Below are 17,919 nucleotides of genomic sequence, written 5' to 3' on the forward strand. Positions count from 1 at the left end.
AATAAAATTGTCATTTAAAAATTATGTTGACTTTACTTACTTATGAACAATAAATAGTACTCTAATTATTAAAATTTGACCTTATTTGTATAAAAAAAAGTGTTTTATATTTATTTCCATATAATTCCTGTGTCTTTTTTGTTGGCAGGTATACACTCAGGTATTTTATAATATCTAGTTATTTTAAATGCTTTAAGACAATTGAATAATATTTATGACAGGAGAATTACCCTATTTTTCTCTTTTGATTAAACTTATTTTAGCTTTAATTTTGACTGAGATCATGATTACTACTCCTGCTTTTGTTTTATATAGTAAATTCTACTTCTGCCATTGATTTAATCTTTGCATGTAGCTATCATTTTTATTGCTTCTTGAAAGCAACATATTGTTGAATTCAACTTTTTTTATTTGATATACATTTACATTTTATGAATAACTTTTTCCCATTCTAAGCTATAATTACTTGTTGTATTTTTCCATCCTTCCCATTTTTCCTCACTATGCTTCTATCCTATTTACCCTATCCCTTCTTATTTCTCTACTTTACTTCTCCCCATTACCTTGCCCTTCTATTCCTTAACCTATTCACACCTGTCAGAATGCCTCTCTCATCTTTTCCCCCTGGCCTAGCCTGTGCCCTGTTATATTTTTCTGAATTTAGAAGACATATAAATGGGCATATATACATATTTCTTTAACCCTTTCCTAATGAAAATAAGGTTTCAAGAATTATCTGCCCTCCATTCAAACTTGCTTCTTCTGTATCAATTCTTCCTATTATACATCATTTTTATAAGATAATCACTTATTTTTATATTTCCCTACAAATTTTTATTTTTTTAAGCATCCCATCATGTACAGCTCAGGCCAAGCCTTTGTTTCAAACTATCCAAATAATGATGCCAGATATAATAATATCAATAACATTTTCACATATAAATCTTTGAGTTCTTTATAATTGGTCTTTAATGTTCACCTTATATTCTTCTTGAATCTTATATGTCTAATTTTCCAGTAAGTTTTGCTATTTTTGTCACAAATTCCTGAAAGCCTTCCATATCATTAAATATCCATCTTTTTCTTTGTTTTTCAGGATTATATTTAACTCTGCTCAGTAAATTGTCCTGGGTTGTAATGAAATATGGCATTCTAAGACCTATAGTTCTTTAGCATAGTATCTCATAGGTCTTGTGTAAATATTTGTTGCTGTTACTTGCAATATTTTCTCTTTAGCCTGACAGCTTTGAAACTTGACTATTATATTCCTATAAATTTTCCTCCTGGGATCTCTTTCAAGGGGTGATTGGTGGATTTTTTTCTATTTGTGTTTTACATTCATGTTCTAGAAACTTTGGGGCAGTCCTGTAATATTTTATCTATATTCCTTTTTTAAAAATACAATTTTCATCTAGTCCAACTATTCTTATTTCATTTTTCTATTTGTTCTACAGAGTAGGTTTTTTTTTTGTTTTGTTTTGTTTTTTACTGATGAGATGTTATGTATTATCCTCTATTTTTTTATCCTTTTGATTTTGTTTTATTATTTTTTGGTGTCTTCTAATATCACTAACTTCTTTTTTTTCCCAATTCTAATTTTCAAGGAATCATTTTCTTCTTAAAGTTTTGGATTCTCTATTTCTAGTTAATTGATTTTCTTTACATATTTTTCTTTATTTTCTTGGATTGTTCTTTTTTGGTAATTTTTCCTTGATCCCTCTTATTTGATTTTTAAAGTTCTTTTAAAGTTTTCCAACTTTACTTGGAAAAGTTTCTTCTTGAAAGGAATGGCTGTTTTTAGTTCCACTATCTTCCTCTCAAAATGAACACAGTTCTTCTTTCTTCCCATAGTAACTATCCAGGGTTGGGTTCTTTCTCTTCTGCTTACTCATTTTTATTTTCTTTTTTAAAGCTACTGTTAATATAATAAAACTCTAGTCCATGATTTTGAGGAATGATGTCTCAAGTATCAAGTCCTTCTTACAGTTATTTTCTGAAATCTGTCTTGGAGCTCAACTTTGAGATGTCCTATCTACTCTTAAGCCCCAGTTTATTCTCCAAAATGATTGGATCAGTTAGCTATTTCCATAAACAATTTTGTGCCAATTTTCCCATAGCTCCTTCCCCACTTCTTGTCACTTTCACTTTTTATTATTTTAGCCAATCTGGTAGGTATAAAATGATATCTCAATGATATTTCAATAATCTTAATAATAAATAGTGGTTTAAAGCATTTTATATGACATTTTTTTTATTTCTTCACCAAAAAACTGCCTGTTCATATTTTCTTTGACCACTTATCAATTGAAGAATAACTTGTATTCTTATGGCTTTAACAAAGTTCTTATATATTATAGATATAAAACTTTTATCTAATAAACTGTCTATATAATCCCCTCCCCAATTTTCTGCTTTCTTTCTGATAATGACTACATTTGTTTTATTTATATGAAAACATTTAAATTTAATATAATAAAAATTTTCCATTTTACATCTAACTTTGTTTTCTTTCTCTTACTTATTCATAAATTGTTATTGGTCCACAAGCCTGATAAGTAATATGTTCTGTGTTCTTCTAATTTACTTATAATATCTCTTTTAAGTCTAGTTCGTATAACCATTTTGACCATATGTTGTTAGTTGATGTAAAATATTGACCTATACCCAATTTCTCCTAGACTTTTTTCTAGTTTTCCCAACAATTTTTGCCAAATTGTGAAAACTTATCTCCAAAAGTTTAAATTATATATTTGTCAAACACAAAGCTATTGTGTATTATATTTCTACTGTTTCACTTATCCACCTTTCTATTTTTTTTTTTTTTTGGCAAGTAAGTACCAGATAGTTTTAATAATTACCATCTTATAATACAATTTAAAATCTGGTGATGGTAACTTCCTTCGTTTACATCTTTTCATTAATTCTTCTGATTTTTATTGATCTTTTGTTATTTCAAATGAATTTTGTCATTATTTTTTCTATTTCAATAAAATAATTTTGGAATTATTTAATTAAGATGGCATTGAATTAGTCTATTAGTTTTGATAAAATTGTCATTTTTTTGTTAGTTGGCTCTATCTATGCACAATGAATATTTCTCCAGTTATGTAAATCTGACTTTATTTGTATCAAAAGTATTTTATAATTATGTTCATGTATTTCCTGGGTTTGTATATTGATAATTTCCATGGGTTTACTTTATATCCCTTTACTTTGTTAAAATTATTAATTGTTTCAGCTAGCTGTAGAATTTTCCAGTATATAGTTTGCATATTGCTTGCAAAAAGATATAATTCTATTCCCTTGTTCCTTGATGTTAGTTTTTCTTTTCTCTTTTAAAAATTTTATTTTTAAGAAATGATTTATCTATTTTATTCATTCACCCCCATAAAACCAACTTGTAGTTTTATTTGTTATCTCAATCATTTTCTTACATTCAGTGTTGTTAATCTTACCATTAATTTTTAGGGTTTCCAATTTGGTGTTTAAGTGGAAATTTGTTATTTTAGTAATTTTTTAAATTACATACCCTGTTCACTGATCTCTGTATCATTGATATACACATTTAGATATGTAAATTTTGCTCTAATTACTGTTATCTAATTATTTTCATTTTTTTCAATAAAATTACTTGTTTCTATGACTTGTTCTTTAAGTCACTCATTCTTTTAGATTGGGTTTTTAAATTGAGAATCATTTTTTAATCTGTTTCTATGGTCCTTCATTAAATATAATTTTATTTCATTATGATCTGAAAAGAATGGATTTAATTTTTGTGCTTTTAACTGTAAGTTTTTATGCCTAATCAATTCTTTCCTGATATATGATATCCAGCTTATTTAAGATTCTATTTATCTCCTTGCCTTATTTTTTATTTACTTTTTGTTTGGATTATTCTAGTTCTGAGAGAAGCAAGTTTGAAGTACCCTATTATTAAAAGGTACTTTCTATTTTCATCTTTAAGTGATCTAGCTTTTCTTTTTTAAAAACTGTGGATCCTATAACATTTTGTGCATATAAGTTTAGTACTGATATTATTTCATTATCTATTGTACCTTTTTTTTAACATAATGTATTTTTTTGTAGCTTATGATTGTTATCCCTGCTTTTCTGTATCAACTAAAGCAAAATAAATTCTATTCCATCTCTTTATTTTTATTCTATGTGTATATCTCATTTTAAAATGTTTCTTGTAAACAACAAATTGTTGGATTCTGTATTTTAATCCATTCTGCCATACATTTCTATTTTATGGGTGTGTTCATCCTATTCACATTCAAAGTCATAATTACTAGTTGTGCATTTTTCCCTTCCCTTTTTTCCCTCAGTCTTTACTGTTTCTCTCCTTCTTTATTACCCCATGCTTCCCTAGACATCTAATTTTCATCTAATCACTAGCTTCCTTAGTTTGCACCATTCTAAGAGTCTCACCCTTATCCTCTTCCCTTGCCCTCTTAATCCTTAATCTACCTACCCTTCTAAGATTATCTTCTTTACCTCTTCCCCTTACTTTTCTAGTTATTAATTTGTATATACTTCTAGGAGCCCCCTTTTTGTCCTATCCCCTTACCCTCTTATTTCTCTGTAAGTTAAGAAGATTTTTGTACCTTTCTGGATGTATGGATTATTACAAATACTCTTTAACCAAGTTTTGATGAGAATAAGTTCTAGCACTACCATCTTTGCACCCTCTCCTACTTGACAATTATTTCATTCATGCCTTGTTGGAATTAGATAATTGCTCCATTTTATCTCTCTTTGCTCAATTGTATTTTTCAGGATCATTCCATCACGTTCAACTCAACCTCAAGCCTTCTATATATGTATGCTTTTTCAAAATGATCTTGTATTGATAACATTCTTAAGAATTATAAATGTTTTCCCATATAAGAAGTAAAATTTAAAATTTAAAATTCTTATGCTTGGTTTTTCATGTTTACCTTCTTCTGATTCTTCTGATTCTTATAAGTCAAATTTTCTGTTCAGTTCTAATCTTTTCCTCAAGAATACCTGAAATCCTTTAGTTCATTAAATATATTATTTTTTTATTGGATTATATTCAGCTTTCCCCAGTAAGTTATTTTTGGTTGCAAACCCAGCTCCTTCATTCTCTTGAATATCATATTCTATGTTCTTCAAAAAGTGCTAAGTCTTGTATTATACTGAAAGTCCTCAACAGTTTAAATTGTTTCTTTCTAGTTCCTATGACCTTGAAATTTAGAAACTTAGCTATAATGTTCCTATGAGTTTTTATCTTGGAACTTCTTTCAAGTTCTGATAGATGGATCTTTTCCATTTCTTTTTGTCCTCTAGTTCTATAATTTCAGGGAAATTTTAAAAATAATTTTAGTATAGTGTCTAGACGATTTTTTTATCATAACCTTTAATAGTCCAATAATCTTCATATTGTCTCTCCTCAATCTGTTTTCCAGGTTAGTTGTTTTGTAAAGAAATATTTCACATTCTTTTCTATTTTTCATTCTTTTGATCTTGTTTTGTTATTTCTTGGAGTCTTGTAAAGTCATTAGCTTCCCCTAATTTTTAAGGAATCATTTTCTTCTGTAAGAATCCAGATCTCGTTATCTAATTGGTTGACTTTCTTTTCATAATTTTTTGATTTTCTTTTATCACATATTTTTTTTCTGATTTTTCCTCAACCTTCTCTTTTGGCTTATAAAGTTTTTTGTTGTTTTTGTTTTGTTTGTTTGTTTGTTTGTGTAGAGTCATACAACTAGGAAATGTTAAGTGTCTGAGACTAAATTTGAACTCAGGTCCTCCTGACTTCAGGACTGGTGCTCTATCCACTGCACCACTTATCTACAGCTTTTTAAAGTCTTTTTTAAGCTCTTCCAAGAACTCTTTTTGGATTTGTGACCATTTTATATTTTTCTTTGAAGCTTTAGAAGTAACTGTTTTGATTTCATCTTCTTCTAAATTTGAACCCTGATCTTCATTATCATTATCACTAATAGCTGTCTCTGGTGAGGTTCTTACTCTTTTGCTTATCCATTTTTTAGTGGCCTGCTTTTTCTGAGATGTAGTGGAGAATGTCTCATGCTTCAGGTTTTTTGTGCTGCTGATTTTGACCTGACTTAAGGTAATTTTTTCCATTCCTGAGTTGCACCAGGGCCCTCAGCTATTCAGTCACTGCAAATTCACTTATTCCCTATGTTCCTTCCAATGGGTACAAGCTTTAGCTCATCCCGCTGCCCTGGAACTAAATCCAGGGACTCCCCTCTCCTTTGAATTCCAGTAGAGCCTTTATCTCTGTGAGATCACACTCAGCACCATCTGCTTGTTTCTCCTTGCCCACAGCCATAGCCTGAGACTTCAAGTGTCAGGGTACTTGACTGAGCCCCATGGCCACCACCAGTGGAGGACCTTACAATCTTCCCCTAATCAGTCACCTGACTCACACTGTCCATGGGGTGAAAGTTTGCAGCCCAGCTCAGAAATTGAGACTTCAATGAGACACAACTGCCTCTAGAACTTATTATTTTTTGAGTCAGAGTTATCTGCCTAAAGGTATCTATCTGCACATCAATCAGACCGAACCACCACCCTGGGAGGACTTGTCTTTTTTAAAATCCCCCCAAATTGTCTTAATCTGGACAACTATTTTACCCTGACTTTTATTTATTTTTGCCTCTCTAAACTTCCCTTTGATGCATTATTTTAAATCATTTGTGGGAAAATTTGGGAGAACCAAATACTTTCCTATCTTATTCTGCCATCTTCCCAAGACTCCTCTACCATGAACAAACTTTCAAAAAAGAGATGAAACTAGTAAACAATCAAGGTGTAACAAAGTAATTTATAATACAACAAAATTAGTCCCCAGAAACGCTTATTAAACTAAAGAGTGAAAATATTGACAAAGAAGAAAAAATTCTTCACACATTTACTCTCTACTTTTGGCAGCTCTGTTTATTTCATTCTTTTGTTAATCATGGACATGTTCTTGCTATTTTGGTGACTTAAAATATATATATATATATATATTTTAATTTTGGAAGATATTTTTCTTATCTTGGTAGTTAATGTTTGTCAGATAGAATCTCTGGGGTTGTTTAAATCAAATCTATAATTTCTCTCTTGCCAATAGCATACTTCTATTTTCAGAGCAGAGTAAGATCTGTTTTATGTCCTCTGTGAGATCAACATTGAGAATTCTGATCCTTGACACTTTTCCCTGATCAACATGAAAATCTCTTTGTAGTAGCAATTTACAATATATTAACAATGCACTTATTCTTGCTTAATCTAACTTTTAACTTCTTTTCCTTGCTAGAAGAAATTTAAATTCATTATATGAATGTATATGTGTTTTGCTAACTGTCTGATTAAAGATCACAAAGAAACTTTGATTTTGCATCTCAGATTAGCAGATGGTGGACAGATGGTTTAAATTAATATTAATTTTTTAAGACATAACTTAAATTGTTTATACTGCAGATTCAAAGTTGGAAAGCCAGCTAACATCTTCAGGGTTATTAACACTCTAAAATCTACTTGTAAAAAGAAGCCAATGAAAATCTTGCATCTCTAAAGAGAAATTGATCAAATCTCAGTGAGAAAGATGGTGGGCAAGACAAAATTCTTTACTGCTAAAATCATTTTAAATAGGACCGAAAAAGAAAAAGTCTAGGATCCTTAGGACTCAGTCTTAAAAGTTTTATATAACAGACATTTGAAGGGGGACAGAGAATAGGTGATAGAATGTTCAAATTCAAATAGAACAGATGAAGTGGTAGATTTAAAGGTTCTGGGTTCCAATTTTGCCTCTAACACACTTAAGCAATGTTACTGTGGACTAGTAACAACTCTCTAAGCTTCATACAACACTCTAAAAGTCTGCTTATAAATCTTTAGATTCAAACAAATACATAATTTGAAAACAATTTATTATTAAATTTTCATTACTAGATCTGCCTTAAGTTTTCTGATTGTTTTAAAAATGTGTAAATTTTTAAAATTAATCTTTTCCTATTTTTCTCCAAAAAATGAGAAGGTTATGTTACAGAATAATCCAGAAATTGAGTAGCTAAAAGCATAGGATTTGAGAGTTGGAAGGAATTTTAAAAGTCACATTATATATCCATTGAATATCTGGAGATTGATATCAGTATTCCTACTTACACATTCCTGTGAGGTCATCAACTATAGCTTTGTTTACTTCAACTCAGAAGGAATTCAATTTATCTCATTTAGAAATAGCTGATTATATACTGAACTATCTGGATGTGAATTAATAAATTAAAGAAAAACATATTCTCCAAAAAATGTGTGTCACCAGATTTGAATTTCATTCATAAATCACCTTAATTCAACTATATTTGAATTGCATTTGTAACAAGTACACCTTGGCCCAATTTTTTTTTTTCAGGACAAGACCTGTTACATCTTCTCTGCATCATGGAGCCAACATGGCAGATTAGACAGAAATTCAGTAGAACTCTCCCAACATTACAACTTGAAAATAATCCCTTAAAAAATTTAAGTGGCAGAGCCAACAAAAGGTCAGAATGAAATATTCTTCCAGTCTAAGTCAACTAAAGAGTTCATAAATACCAAGATAGGTGCCAGCATAGAGCACACTGAGCAGTAGCATAAGTGGTGTAGCCACCTTAAATTTAAATTCCTTAAAAAAGCAGAATAGGAAGTGAAACATGCAAAAAAAATGAAGAAAATAATTCCTTAAAAAGTGGAATTGGTTAAATTACTCACCAAAGAAAATAATTGGGCAAGTGGAAGCCAATGACTTTATGAAATATCAAGAAACAAACAAAAGCAAAGGAATGAAAAAATAGAAGAAAATGTACATTATCTAATAGGAAAAACAACTCACTTGGAAAATAGATTAAAGAGAGATAATTTAAGAATTATGGATGATCTAAAAGACATCATTAAAAAAGGACCCTAGACATCATATTTCAAGAAATTATCAAGGAAAACTCCCTCAATATCTTACATCTGGAGGATAAAATAGGTATTGAAAGAATCCACCAATCCTTAAAGATATCCCAAAATGAAAACTCCCAGGAATATTATAACCAAATTCCAGAACTCTCAGGTCAAAAAGAAGCCTTTCAAACACCATGAATTCATAATCAGGATCACCTGTTTTAGCAGTTTCCAGGTTAAAGTAGAAGAGAACTTGAATATAATATTACCAATGGCAAAAGAATTATGTTTACAACCAAGAATAACTTACCAGAAAAATTGAGCACAAACCTTCAGTGGGGGAAATGAATATTTAATGAAATATAGGATTTTCAGACATTCCTAATGAAAAGACCAGAGCTAAATGGAAAATTTGACATTAACTGAAGACTCAAGAAAAGTATAAAAAAGTAAACATGAAAGAATAATCATAAAGCACTTGATGAAGTTAAATTGTTTATATTCACTGCTAAAAACTTTATCCTGTTAAGGTACTTAGAATGTACCTATATAGACAGAAGGCAGGTGTGTGAGCTGAATATGTTGGGATGATCTTTTAAAAAAAATAAAATATTGAGGAATGAACAGAGAGAAGGAAGAAGTAGAATGGGGAAACTTTTCTTACATAAAAGAGTGCAAAGAATAGTTTTTAGAGTGAAGGGGGAAAAGATGGGACTGGTAACTAATATTTGAACCTCACTCTCATTGGAGCTTATTCAAAGAAGGAAGAATATATTTAACACTCATATACATGCACACACACACACACACACATACACATATAGAGAAGAATAAACAGAAGAAAATAGGATAGAGGGAGATATAAAGTAATCATAACTGTGAATGTGAATGGGATGAACTCACCTATCAAACAGAAATACAAAATGGAATGGATTAAAAAGTAAAACCCCAAAATATGTTGCTTGCGAGAGACACAATTAGAATACAAGAACATGTCCAGAATTGAAATATTGGACTAGAGATAATTTTACTTCAACTGAAGGAAAAAGGCAAGACATAGCAATCATGATCCCACACAAAGCAAAAGCAAAGACAGATTTAATTAAAAGAAATAATTTCAGAAACTATCCTTGTTAAAAAGGTACTATAGAAAGTGAAGAAATATTTTTAAATTACAGTATTTTCTCAATAAGACGTCATTTCTCAACTAAATTAAGAACTGAGTCAACTTTATAAAATAAAGGATATTGACCAATTGCTAAATGGTCAAAGGATATGAAGAGAAAAAATAATCACAGATATCTATAGTCATATGAGAAAATGCTCTAAATCACGATCCAATAGAAAAACGCAAATTAAAACAACTCCTAACAAGCCACTTCATACAGATCAAAAATGACATGTTCTAGAAGGGATGAGAGAAAAGAAATACACAAATAAATTTTTGGTGAAGTTGAGAACTGGTCCAACCATTTTGGAGAATAATTAGCGACTGTTTGGCTATCAAACTATGAACACCCTTTGACTCAGCAATATCACTACTAGATTTTCAGCTCAAAGATATGGAAGGAAAAGGAAAGAATACATAAATATTTATAGCCACTCTTTCTGTTGTGGCAAAGAATTGGAAATTTAGGGGATGCTCATAATTAAGGAATAGGATGAACGAGTTGTAGCATATAATTATGATGGAGTGCTATTATAGCATAAGAAATTATGAGGGCATGGTTTTAGAAAAAAATAACAACATGGTGAAACATATGAACTGATGCAAAATGAAGTGAGAAGAAGTGGAAGATCACCATGCTCAATAACAGCAATGTTGTAATAATGCTCAAATTAAAACTTGTCTTAATTTGCAATGTCTGCAATGATCCAAGACAATTTCAATTGTCTTGCACTTTAAAAAAAAAATGTATTCACTTCCAGAGAAAGAACTGATGAATTGAATGAAGTATAATATTCTCATCATCTTTATTTTTTCTTCCTTCTTCCTTCTTTCTATATTTTTTCTTCCTTCCTCTCCTTTCTCTCTTCCTTCCTTCCTTTTTTCTTTTTTTATTATATGGCTAATATGGAAATATGGAAAGAATTTTATGTGATTTTACATGTATAATGGATATCACTTTGCTTACCTTCACAGTGACTGTAAGTATGGTGAGAGGGAAGGAGATATTTTGGAACTTAATTTTAAAAGAACTGTTAAAAATAAATGAAGAATAATTTTTAAAAGAATCCCTACAGTGGTGCCCCTCTTTTTATTATATTGTATAATATATCTCTGAATAAAAAAGTGTCAAAATAAGTCCTATTTTTGAATAATTCCTATGCACTAATAGTTATGTTTAACCAGAAATTATTTTGAGAAGTCATTTGACATGGAGAAGGAACATGTCTCAATGGAAAAGAAATCATACCAGGAATCAGAAAACCTAGTTTCTACTTCTTACTGTTTTTCTGACCTTGGGCAGTTCCTCTAACCTCACTTAAAGGCTTAACTTGTAAAGTGTTTAGCAAATGTTCATGTGCTATATAAATTCAAGTTTTTATTATTAAATTTTTTGCTGTTTTATATTTTAAAACAGTTCTACAATTGTGAAACTAATTTCTAGAACAAATAACTCATTTTAATAGTGGAAATCTGAAGTTTTCTGCACTTTATAATTTGTGAATTGTCTGGAACATTTAGAAAGTGGGTGATTTACTCAGGATCACATGGCCAATATGTATCAGAGGCAAAATTTGAATCAAGGTATTCCTGAGTTTGAGATTTACTAGCACACTTTTTACAATTCACTGTATTGTTTTCTCAGCAAATTAACTAAAATTAATAAAGGGAAGTGTAAGGGGAAAGGGCTGGTCATAGAGGAAAAAATGGTACAAGATTATTTAACATCAATTTTTTTGATCCATGATCAAATTGTTATATTAAATCATTCTTTCTCTTTCTATTTGGTTATAGGATATTTTCCTTATATAATTTAAATTATCTTTTTAAAAGAAAAGTTTAAAATTTATTATTAAGAAAGTCATGATTCCATTTTTATGGTACTAAATTCTTTCTAGTTCCAATAAAAATTAATCTAAAACTTAAAGATTCTTTTAATATAGTTCTGTTGCTGTCTCCAAGTATTTTCATGAAATTATCTATTTCTTTCTTTTAGGAAACTACTTTACTTTTGTACTGGATCCATTTCAATACCCACTGGTGTTAAAAAATCACAAAAAGTTTACTTTTGAAAAATTTAAAGATGAATTTACAAAAAAAATTTTCCTGGTCTCATTACAACCACACATGAAGAAAGAACTTAAAGACTCCCAAAAATATATGCAAAGCAAACTTTTAGATTTGTCTTATGTTCTAATGCAGAATATGAAGCATATTATGAAAGAGCGATTTTTACAAGCCAAAAGTTGGGAAACAAGTCAATTGTACAAGTTTTGTACATCATTAATATTTGAAGTCACATATATAGGCTTGTATGGAAAGGATCCTGGCACAAATTCAGGTGAAGTTATCTGCGAATTACTAAAGAACTTTGTCAAATTTGATAATGAATTCTTGAGACTTTTGTTACCACTACCTACCAAGTCACTGAGAACTCTCAAGAATGTTCGGGAAAAGTTAATACAAAATTTTTCATCAGAGCACATCTCAAACATGCAGGAAACATCAGAAATTATAGAAGCTAGAAAAATCATTCTTGACAAATTTACAGACCTTCAGGATCATGAAAAAGCAGGTAAGAAACTTGTGAGTGATTACTTGTCTAAAATAAAATAATTTACTATAGACCTTTGAAATTAAAAGACAAAATGGCGACCTTGAAATTTTTTATGCTCTTTCTAATTGGCTAATGATAAAATGTTTCACTCTGAAACAACCGTCTATGATAATTGATTTTTTTTTTTTTTTTTTGCTGAGGTGGTAAAACAAGATACTTAACGGTGATAATGAGAAAGATTATAACTGAGCAGCATTTACTCCCTTTACCCTTTTCTTTCCCTTCCCCCTTCACCCCCCACCCCCCAACATTACATTTTAAACTATTCTCATTAAGCAGAAAATTAGACTTCAGAAGCCTATTGGTCCTCATTAGCATTCACTGATCCTTGGCTGGGTCTGTGTCCTAACATCTTTTAATTAGCACACTGCAAATCTAATCAGTGTAATAAACGCTATTAATCTTCCTTTTCACTTATTTTCTCCCAGCACATCATTTTGCCTTTCTGTGGGCCTCTGTGGCAAACACGATTCCAGTTACATTCTGGACAGTGTATTATCTTCTGCAGCACCCAGAAGCTGTTGCAGTGTTGCGTGATGAAATTGACCATTTGCTACAGTCAACAGGTCAAAAGAAAGAACCTGATTTTAACATCCAGTTCACCAGAGAACAATTGGACAGCTTGGTCTACCTAGGTAATTTATATTTATCTGTTATGAAGAGAAAAAGGTACCTCTCTCCAAACTCTGTTTATCACTCATTTCTGTTTACTGAGAGGTGGAGGACACAGCTGCTTAATTGACATAATAACACCCATTTACATCAATTATGAATTATGTAGTTTATAGCTGTAGATACTCTCATTGCATGTAAACATTAAGGCCTAGGTAATTAACTATGCAAGGTATGCAAAAAAGCTAAATTGGAGCTTTGCAATTATTTGAGAAAAGTTTATGCCTATTAAGTTGTTTGATTCTGAGCATCTGGTAGAGCGTTAATACATTCCAAATAGCATTAAACTTTATTGATAAGAAAGATGTACACACACATACATACATACATATATATATCTATGTTAGATATATATATGTATTTTAGAAGATCAAATTGTATAAGAAATGCATTATTCTCCATCATCTTACTCGTAAGTGATATGTTGTCTGTAGAAATTATATTCTTAAATTCTTAAGGATTTATTTTAATGAAATACTATCCAATGGAAATTCATGATCTGAAAAAATTCAATATAATTCAACAGTAATACTAAAATTATAAATGAAATAGTTGATTGGAGAGATATGTGTGACTATTTGTTTGAAATTATAGCTTAAATTGATAATGATTAGATATTATTTCCATCCCTTCATAAGCTTATTTTAAAGTGATATGAGCTTTTCATCTCAATTTTTTTTCTGGGAAAAATATATATCTGTTTATTAGATGATGAAAAGGTATAAATGAAAGACATTTCAGAGAGCTTTGAGTCTGGTCCATCCATACCTAAGCAAGAACCCCTCTATAACTTCCCTAAAAATGTTCATTCAGTCACTAGTTGAAGACTCCTAGGAAGGGAAACTCCATTTGTTTGGATTTTTTTTTCCTTATATGCAGTAGGGATAACCATTTTACAAATTCACTCCTTCTCGTGAACCCATTCCTAATATATAAAAAGAAGAGGGAAAATGATTGTCCTTCATGTCTTCCCTACTGAAATTGTGTGATTAAGTAATAGCTTCTAAGTTAAAATATTCTAGCTTTCTTTTGTCATCCAAATTAGAATAAAACTTGAGCTCAATTATTAACTCAGTTATTAAAAGACTCAGTTATTAAAAACTGAGAGTGTTTAAATAACCACTAAAAAGGCCAAAAGCAGAAATGCTGTTAGTGGTTCTTTAACCTTTATTCACTTTAGAGATTGAGAACAAGTTATTTGATAACCATTTAACAGAACTAAGAAGATCAAATGAGGTACTTGCTGGTTATGATTCTTTTGCTATCCCATGAATGACATTGACCAAGTAATTTAACCTCATTAAATTAAATTAGAGTCTATTTTTCTATTTCTAGAACATAGAAATATTTATAACACTCCACATTCATTCAATAAATATTATTTACTGAGTTTCTATAGCATACAAGGCTTGGAGAGAGATAAAAAGATTTATTTTTAAAATAGGTCCTGTCTCAAAGTGCTTAAGTCACATATAGAACTACAGATAGTAGTATGTCATATGTGACTAGTACCTAAGGAGATTAAAATGACTCTATCTGAAGAGATAAAAAAAGGCTGTATTCTGATGAATTTAGCAAACTTTTACTAGGTTTGTATACTTGTATATAGTAATTTTTATATTTTCTCTTCCATTAGACTGAATTCCTTAAGAACAAGTAGCAACTTTGTGCTTTTTTAAAATATCCCCTTGCTTAGCAAGATTAGGTATTTGATAAAGGATTGCTATTGTTGGTACCCAAATTTTTAAGGGTTCTCATAGTTCAAACTAAGGAACTTCTAATTTTATCATATAGGCAATGGGGGGGGGGAAATCAATGAAAGTCTCTGAGTTCATGTCTTTGGAAAATTCTTTTGGCTTCTCTATAAAGCATGGATTAGAGAAAAGACAGAATCAAAACAACTCTTCTATTATTAACAGATTTAGAAGGGAAAGTAAATTCTGTTTTGAAAATACTGAGTATAGGATACTATGGAACATCTAGAAATCATGATCTAGCAATCTAGCAATCAAGGAGTTGGTGGTTAATAGTTTGAGCTCATGAAAAAGAGGTTGTTGTTTGTTTGTCATTTCAGTCATGTTCAATTCTTGATGACTCTATTTGAGATTTTGTTTAATAAAGATACTGGAATGATTTGCTATTTCCTTTTCCAGCTCATTTCATAGATTGGTTAATGAGAGTGAAAAATGAGAAGAGATCATGTAATTTAATGGATTATTTAACTTTGGTGAAAATGGCTTCATCTGAAGTATGGATTTGAAAGTCAGGGAGCAACAGATTGGACAATGAGTAGGGTGGTGAAGAAGTTGGTGTAGCAAGTCTAAACAAACCTGTTTGCTAATATATCTTGAAAAAAAAGAGGTAAGCAATGTAAATTTGAGGGCATGGCAGAGTCTTATGGAGGTGCCATGGAGGGAGAGACATCTAAAGTAAAATTTAAAGGATATGGAGAATTCTCAGAAATAGACTGGGGAATGAAATATTCCAGAAAATTTTAGCAAATCAGTGATAACAGAAAAATATTCATATGTATTTAAATAGTTCAATTGGGCCAGAGAATAAATGGAGAGAAGTAATAGAAGATTAGATTAGAAAAATAGGTTATATCCAAATTGTTGAGGCCTGAATACTAACTTAATACATATAAGCTTTATTTGGCAGGTGTTACAGAATCATTAAAGGATTTTTAAAAGACAATTGATGTTTGATGATCAGAAGTCTTCATTGGGAAGATTATTTTAGTTATGGTATATACAAGGTATGAGTAGCATAATGGCATAGTAGATAGAAAGCTGATTTTTAAGTTAGGAAGAGTTGGCTGTAGCTCCTTCCTCAGGCACATACTGACTGTATATTTTCCTCACAGAGAAGTTCTTCAGTAAAGAAATCATAGAAAAGACCCAAGAAATGGAGAAAGTAAGAAAGAGGTTTAGAGATTAGTAAAAAAAAAAAAAAAAAAAAAAAAAGTTATTGAAATAGATCAATTAAGAATAGTGAGGTTCTGAATTTGAATGGTAATAGAAAGGATAAATTCAAGATATATAGATAGAATTAAAAGAATTTGGCAAATGAGTGCAAAGAAGAAATCAGAAATGTTTGAAGATTTAAGCATGAACTAACTAAGGGAATTATGGCATCATTAATAGAAATTAAAAAATTAAAAAAGAAACATTTGGGGAAGTAAAAATGGAAAAATTATAGTTTTTAGAAAACTTAACAGATAGTGATGTCTAGCAGGTAGCTGGAGAAGTCAAATTTGAAAGTATAAATTTGACAAGTCTATCACTAAAAGATGGAAATGTAAGTCATGGAAATAGATGAGATAATCAAGGAAGATTGTTGAGGGAAGACAGTGTAAAGAGAAGGAAATAAGCATATATGAAATGCTGATTTGGGGCTTGTCACTGTGCTAAGCACTTTAAAGATACTATCTCATTTAATCCTAATAACCACTCTGTGAGGTTAAGTGCCATTAGGACATCTTTATATAGTTGACCAACTTGAAGCGGAAAGAAATTAAGGGACTTGTCTAGAATCACATAGCAAGTAAGTGTCTGAAGCCAAATTTGAACTCTGTTTTTCCTGCCTACAATGCCCAGAACTCTGTCCATTGAGTTACCTACCTCCCTTTTCTCTGCTGCAAGAGGGAATAGAAAAAGGTCAAGGACCAATAGCAAGGAATATTTATTTTTTAAGAGTTAGAAGGAGAAAGAGAAGCTAGAGGATGCAACAGAGTGATAAAGGTTAAAAGGAAAAAAAAAATATATGTTTTGTTAACCAGACCAGAACCAGTTTCTAACCTGTGGATGGCTGGAATCAAACAGGAGAATCAGGAATCCAACAGAAGTTTAATTTCAAAGTGAGGAAAACACTTGCAAGCAGAAGTCCTCCTGAGAATAAGGATTTATGATTTATGACAGGGGTAAAGCTTTTATGCATGAAAACCACAAGAAAGTAAAATCATACCATAGTCATTCTTAAATAATGAGTAAGTAGTTCCCATGATTGGCATTTGGGGGGATAGTTCAACCTCTTAGGTCCTGTGGGAATATTCTCTAAGTTATTAGAATTTGTGAGACCTGTGATTGTCTTAACTTTTAAGAGTTATTGACCTTGTGATTATTCATTAGGGTACAATGCTAGAATTTGAATGTTAAGAACAATAATGAAGTACCTGGTTCAGTTCACTTAGTATGTCAGGAGGTTTGATTGATTACTTCCTGTGGCAACAGTACCATGGGAAATAGGGATCAAAGCCATACAAAATTATATGATTTTGCTAGAGGGTGAGATTATCCAGAGAGTGAGGACAAGGAATTGTTATGCTAAACTCAGGGCATAGCTTGCTTGCTGTGCCTTAGCTTTGAAAAACAACATGTCTCCTAATATCTTGACATTTCCCCTCTTTGGGCCTATGGGACTTAGTCTAAAAGAACCTACTCTTATGGCCAGTTATAAGTCAAGATGCTACAAGAGGCCAATCAGGCTAGAACAAGATGTTGTCCAGGGTTTAGTTCCTTAAGGGGATCTATCAGGGAGATATGTCTCAGGTAACATT

General features: G+C 30.8%; 1 protein-coding gene across 5 annotated transcripts in view; it reads left to right on the forward strand.

The window, feature by feature from the left end:
- LOC127543817 (cytochrome P450 7B1) overlaps nt 1–17,919 on the forward strand; it is a 265,895-nt gene that overhangs the window by 209,538 nt on the left and 38,438 nt on the right. For all 5 annotated transcript variants that reach the window (XM_051970124.1, XM_051970126.1, XM_051970125.1 and 2 more), the window contains exons 3-4: nt 12,069–12,647; nt 13,118–13,324. In XM_051970124.1, the coding sequence (XP_051826084.1) occupies nt 12,069–12,647; nt 13,118–13,324 (786 nt within the window). The remainder of the gene's footprint in view (nt 1–12,068; nt 12,648–13,117; nt 13,325–17,919) is intronic.

The sequence above is a fragment of the Antechinus flavipes genome, chromosome 1 (genome assembly GCF_016432865.1).
Source record: "Antechinus flavipes isolate AdamAnt ecotype Samford, QLD, Australia chromosome 1, AdamAnt_v2, whole genome shotgun sequence".
Taxonomy (NCBI): Eukaryota; Metazoa; Chordata; class Mammalia; order Dasyuromorphia; family Dasyuridae; genus Antechinus; species Antechinus flavipes.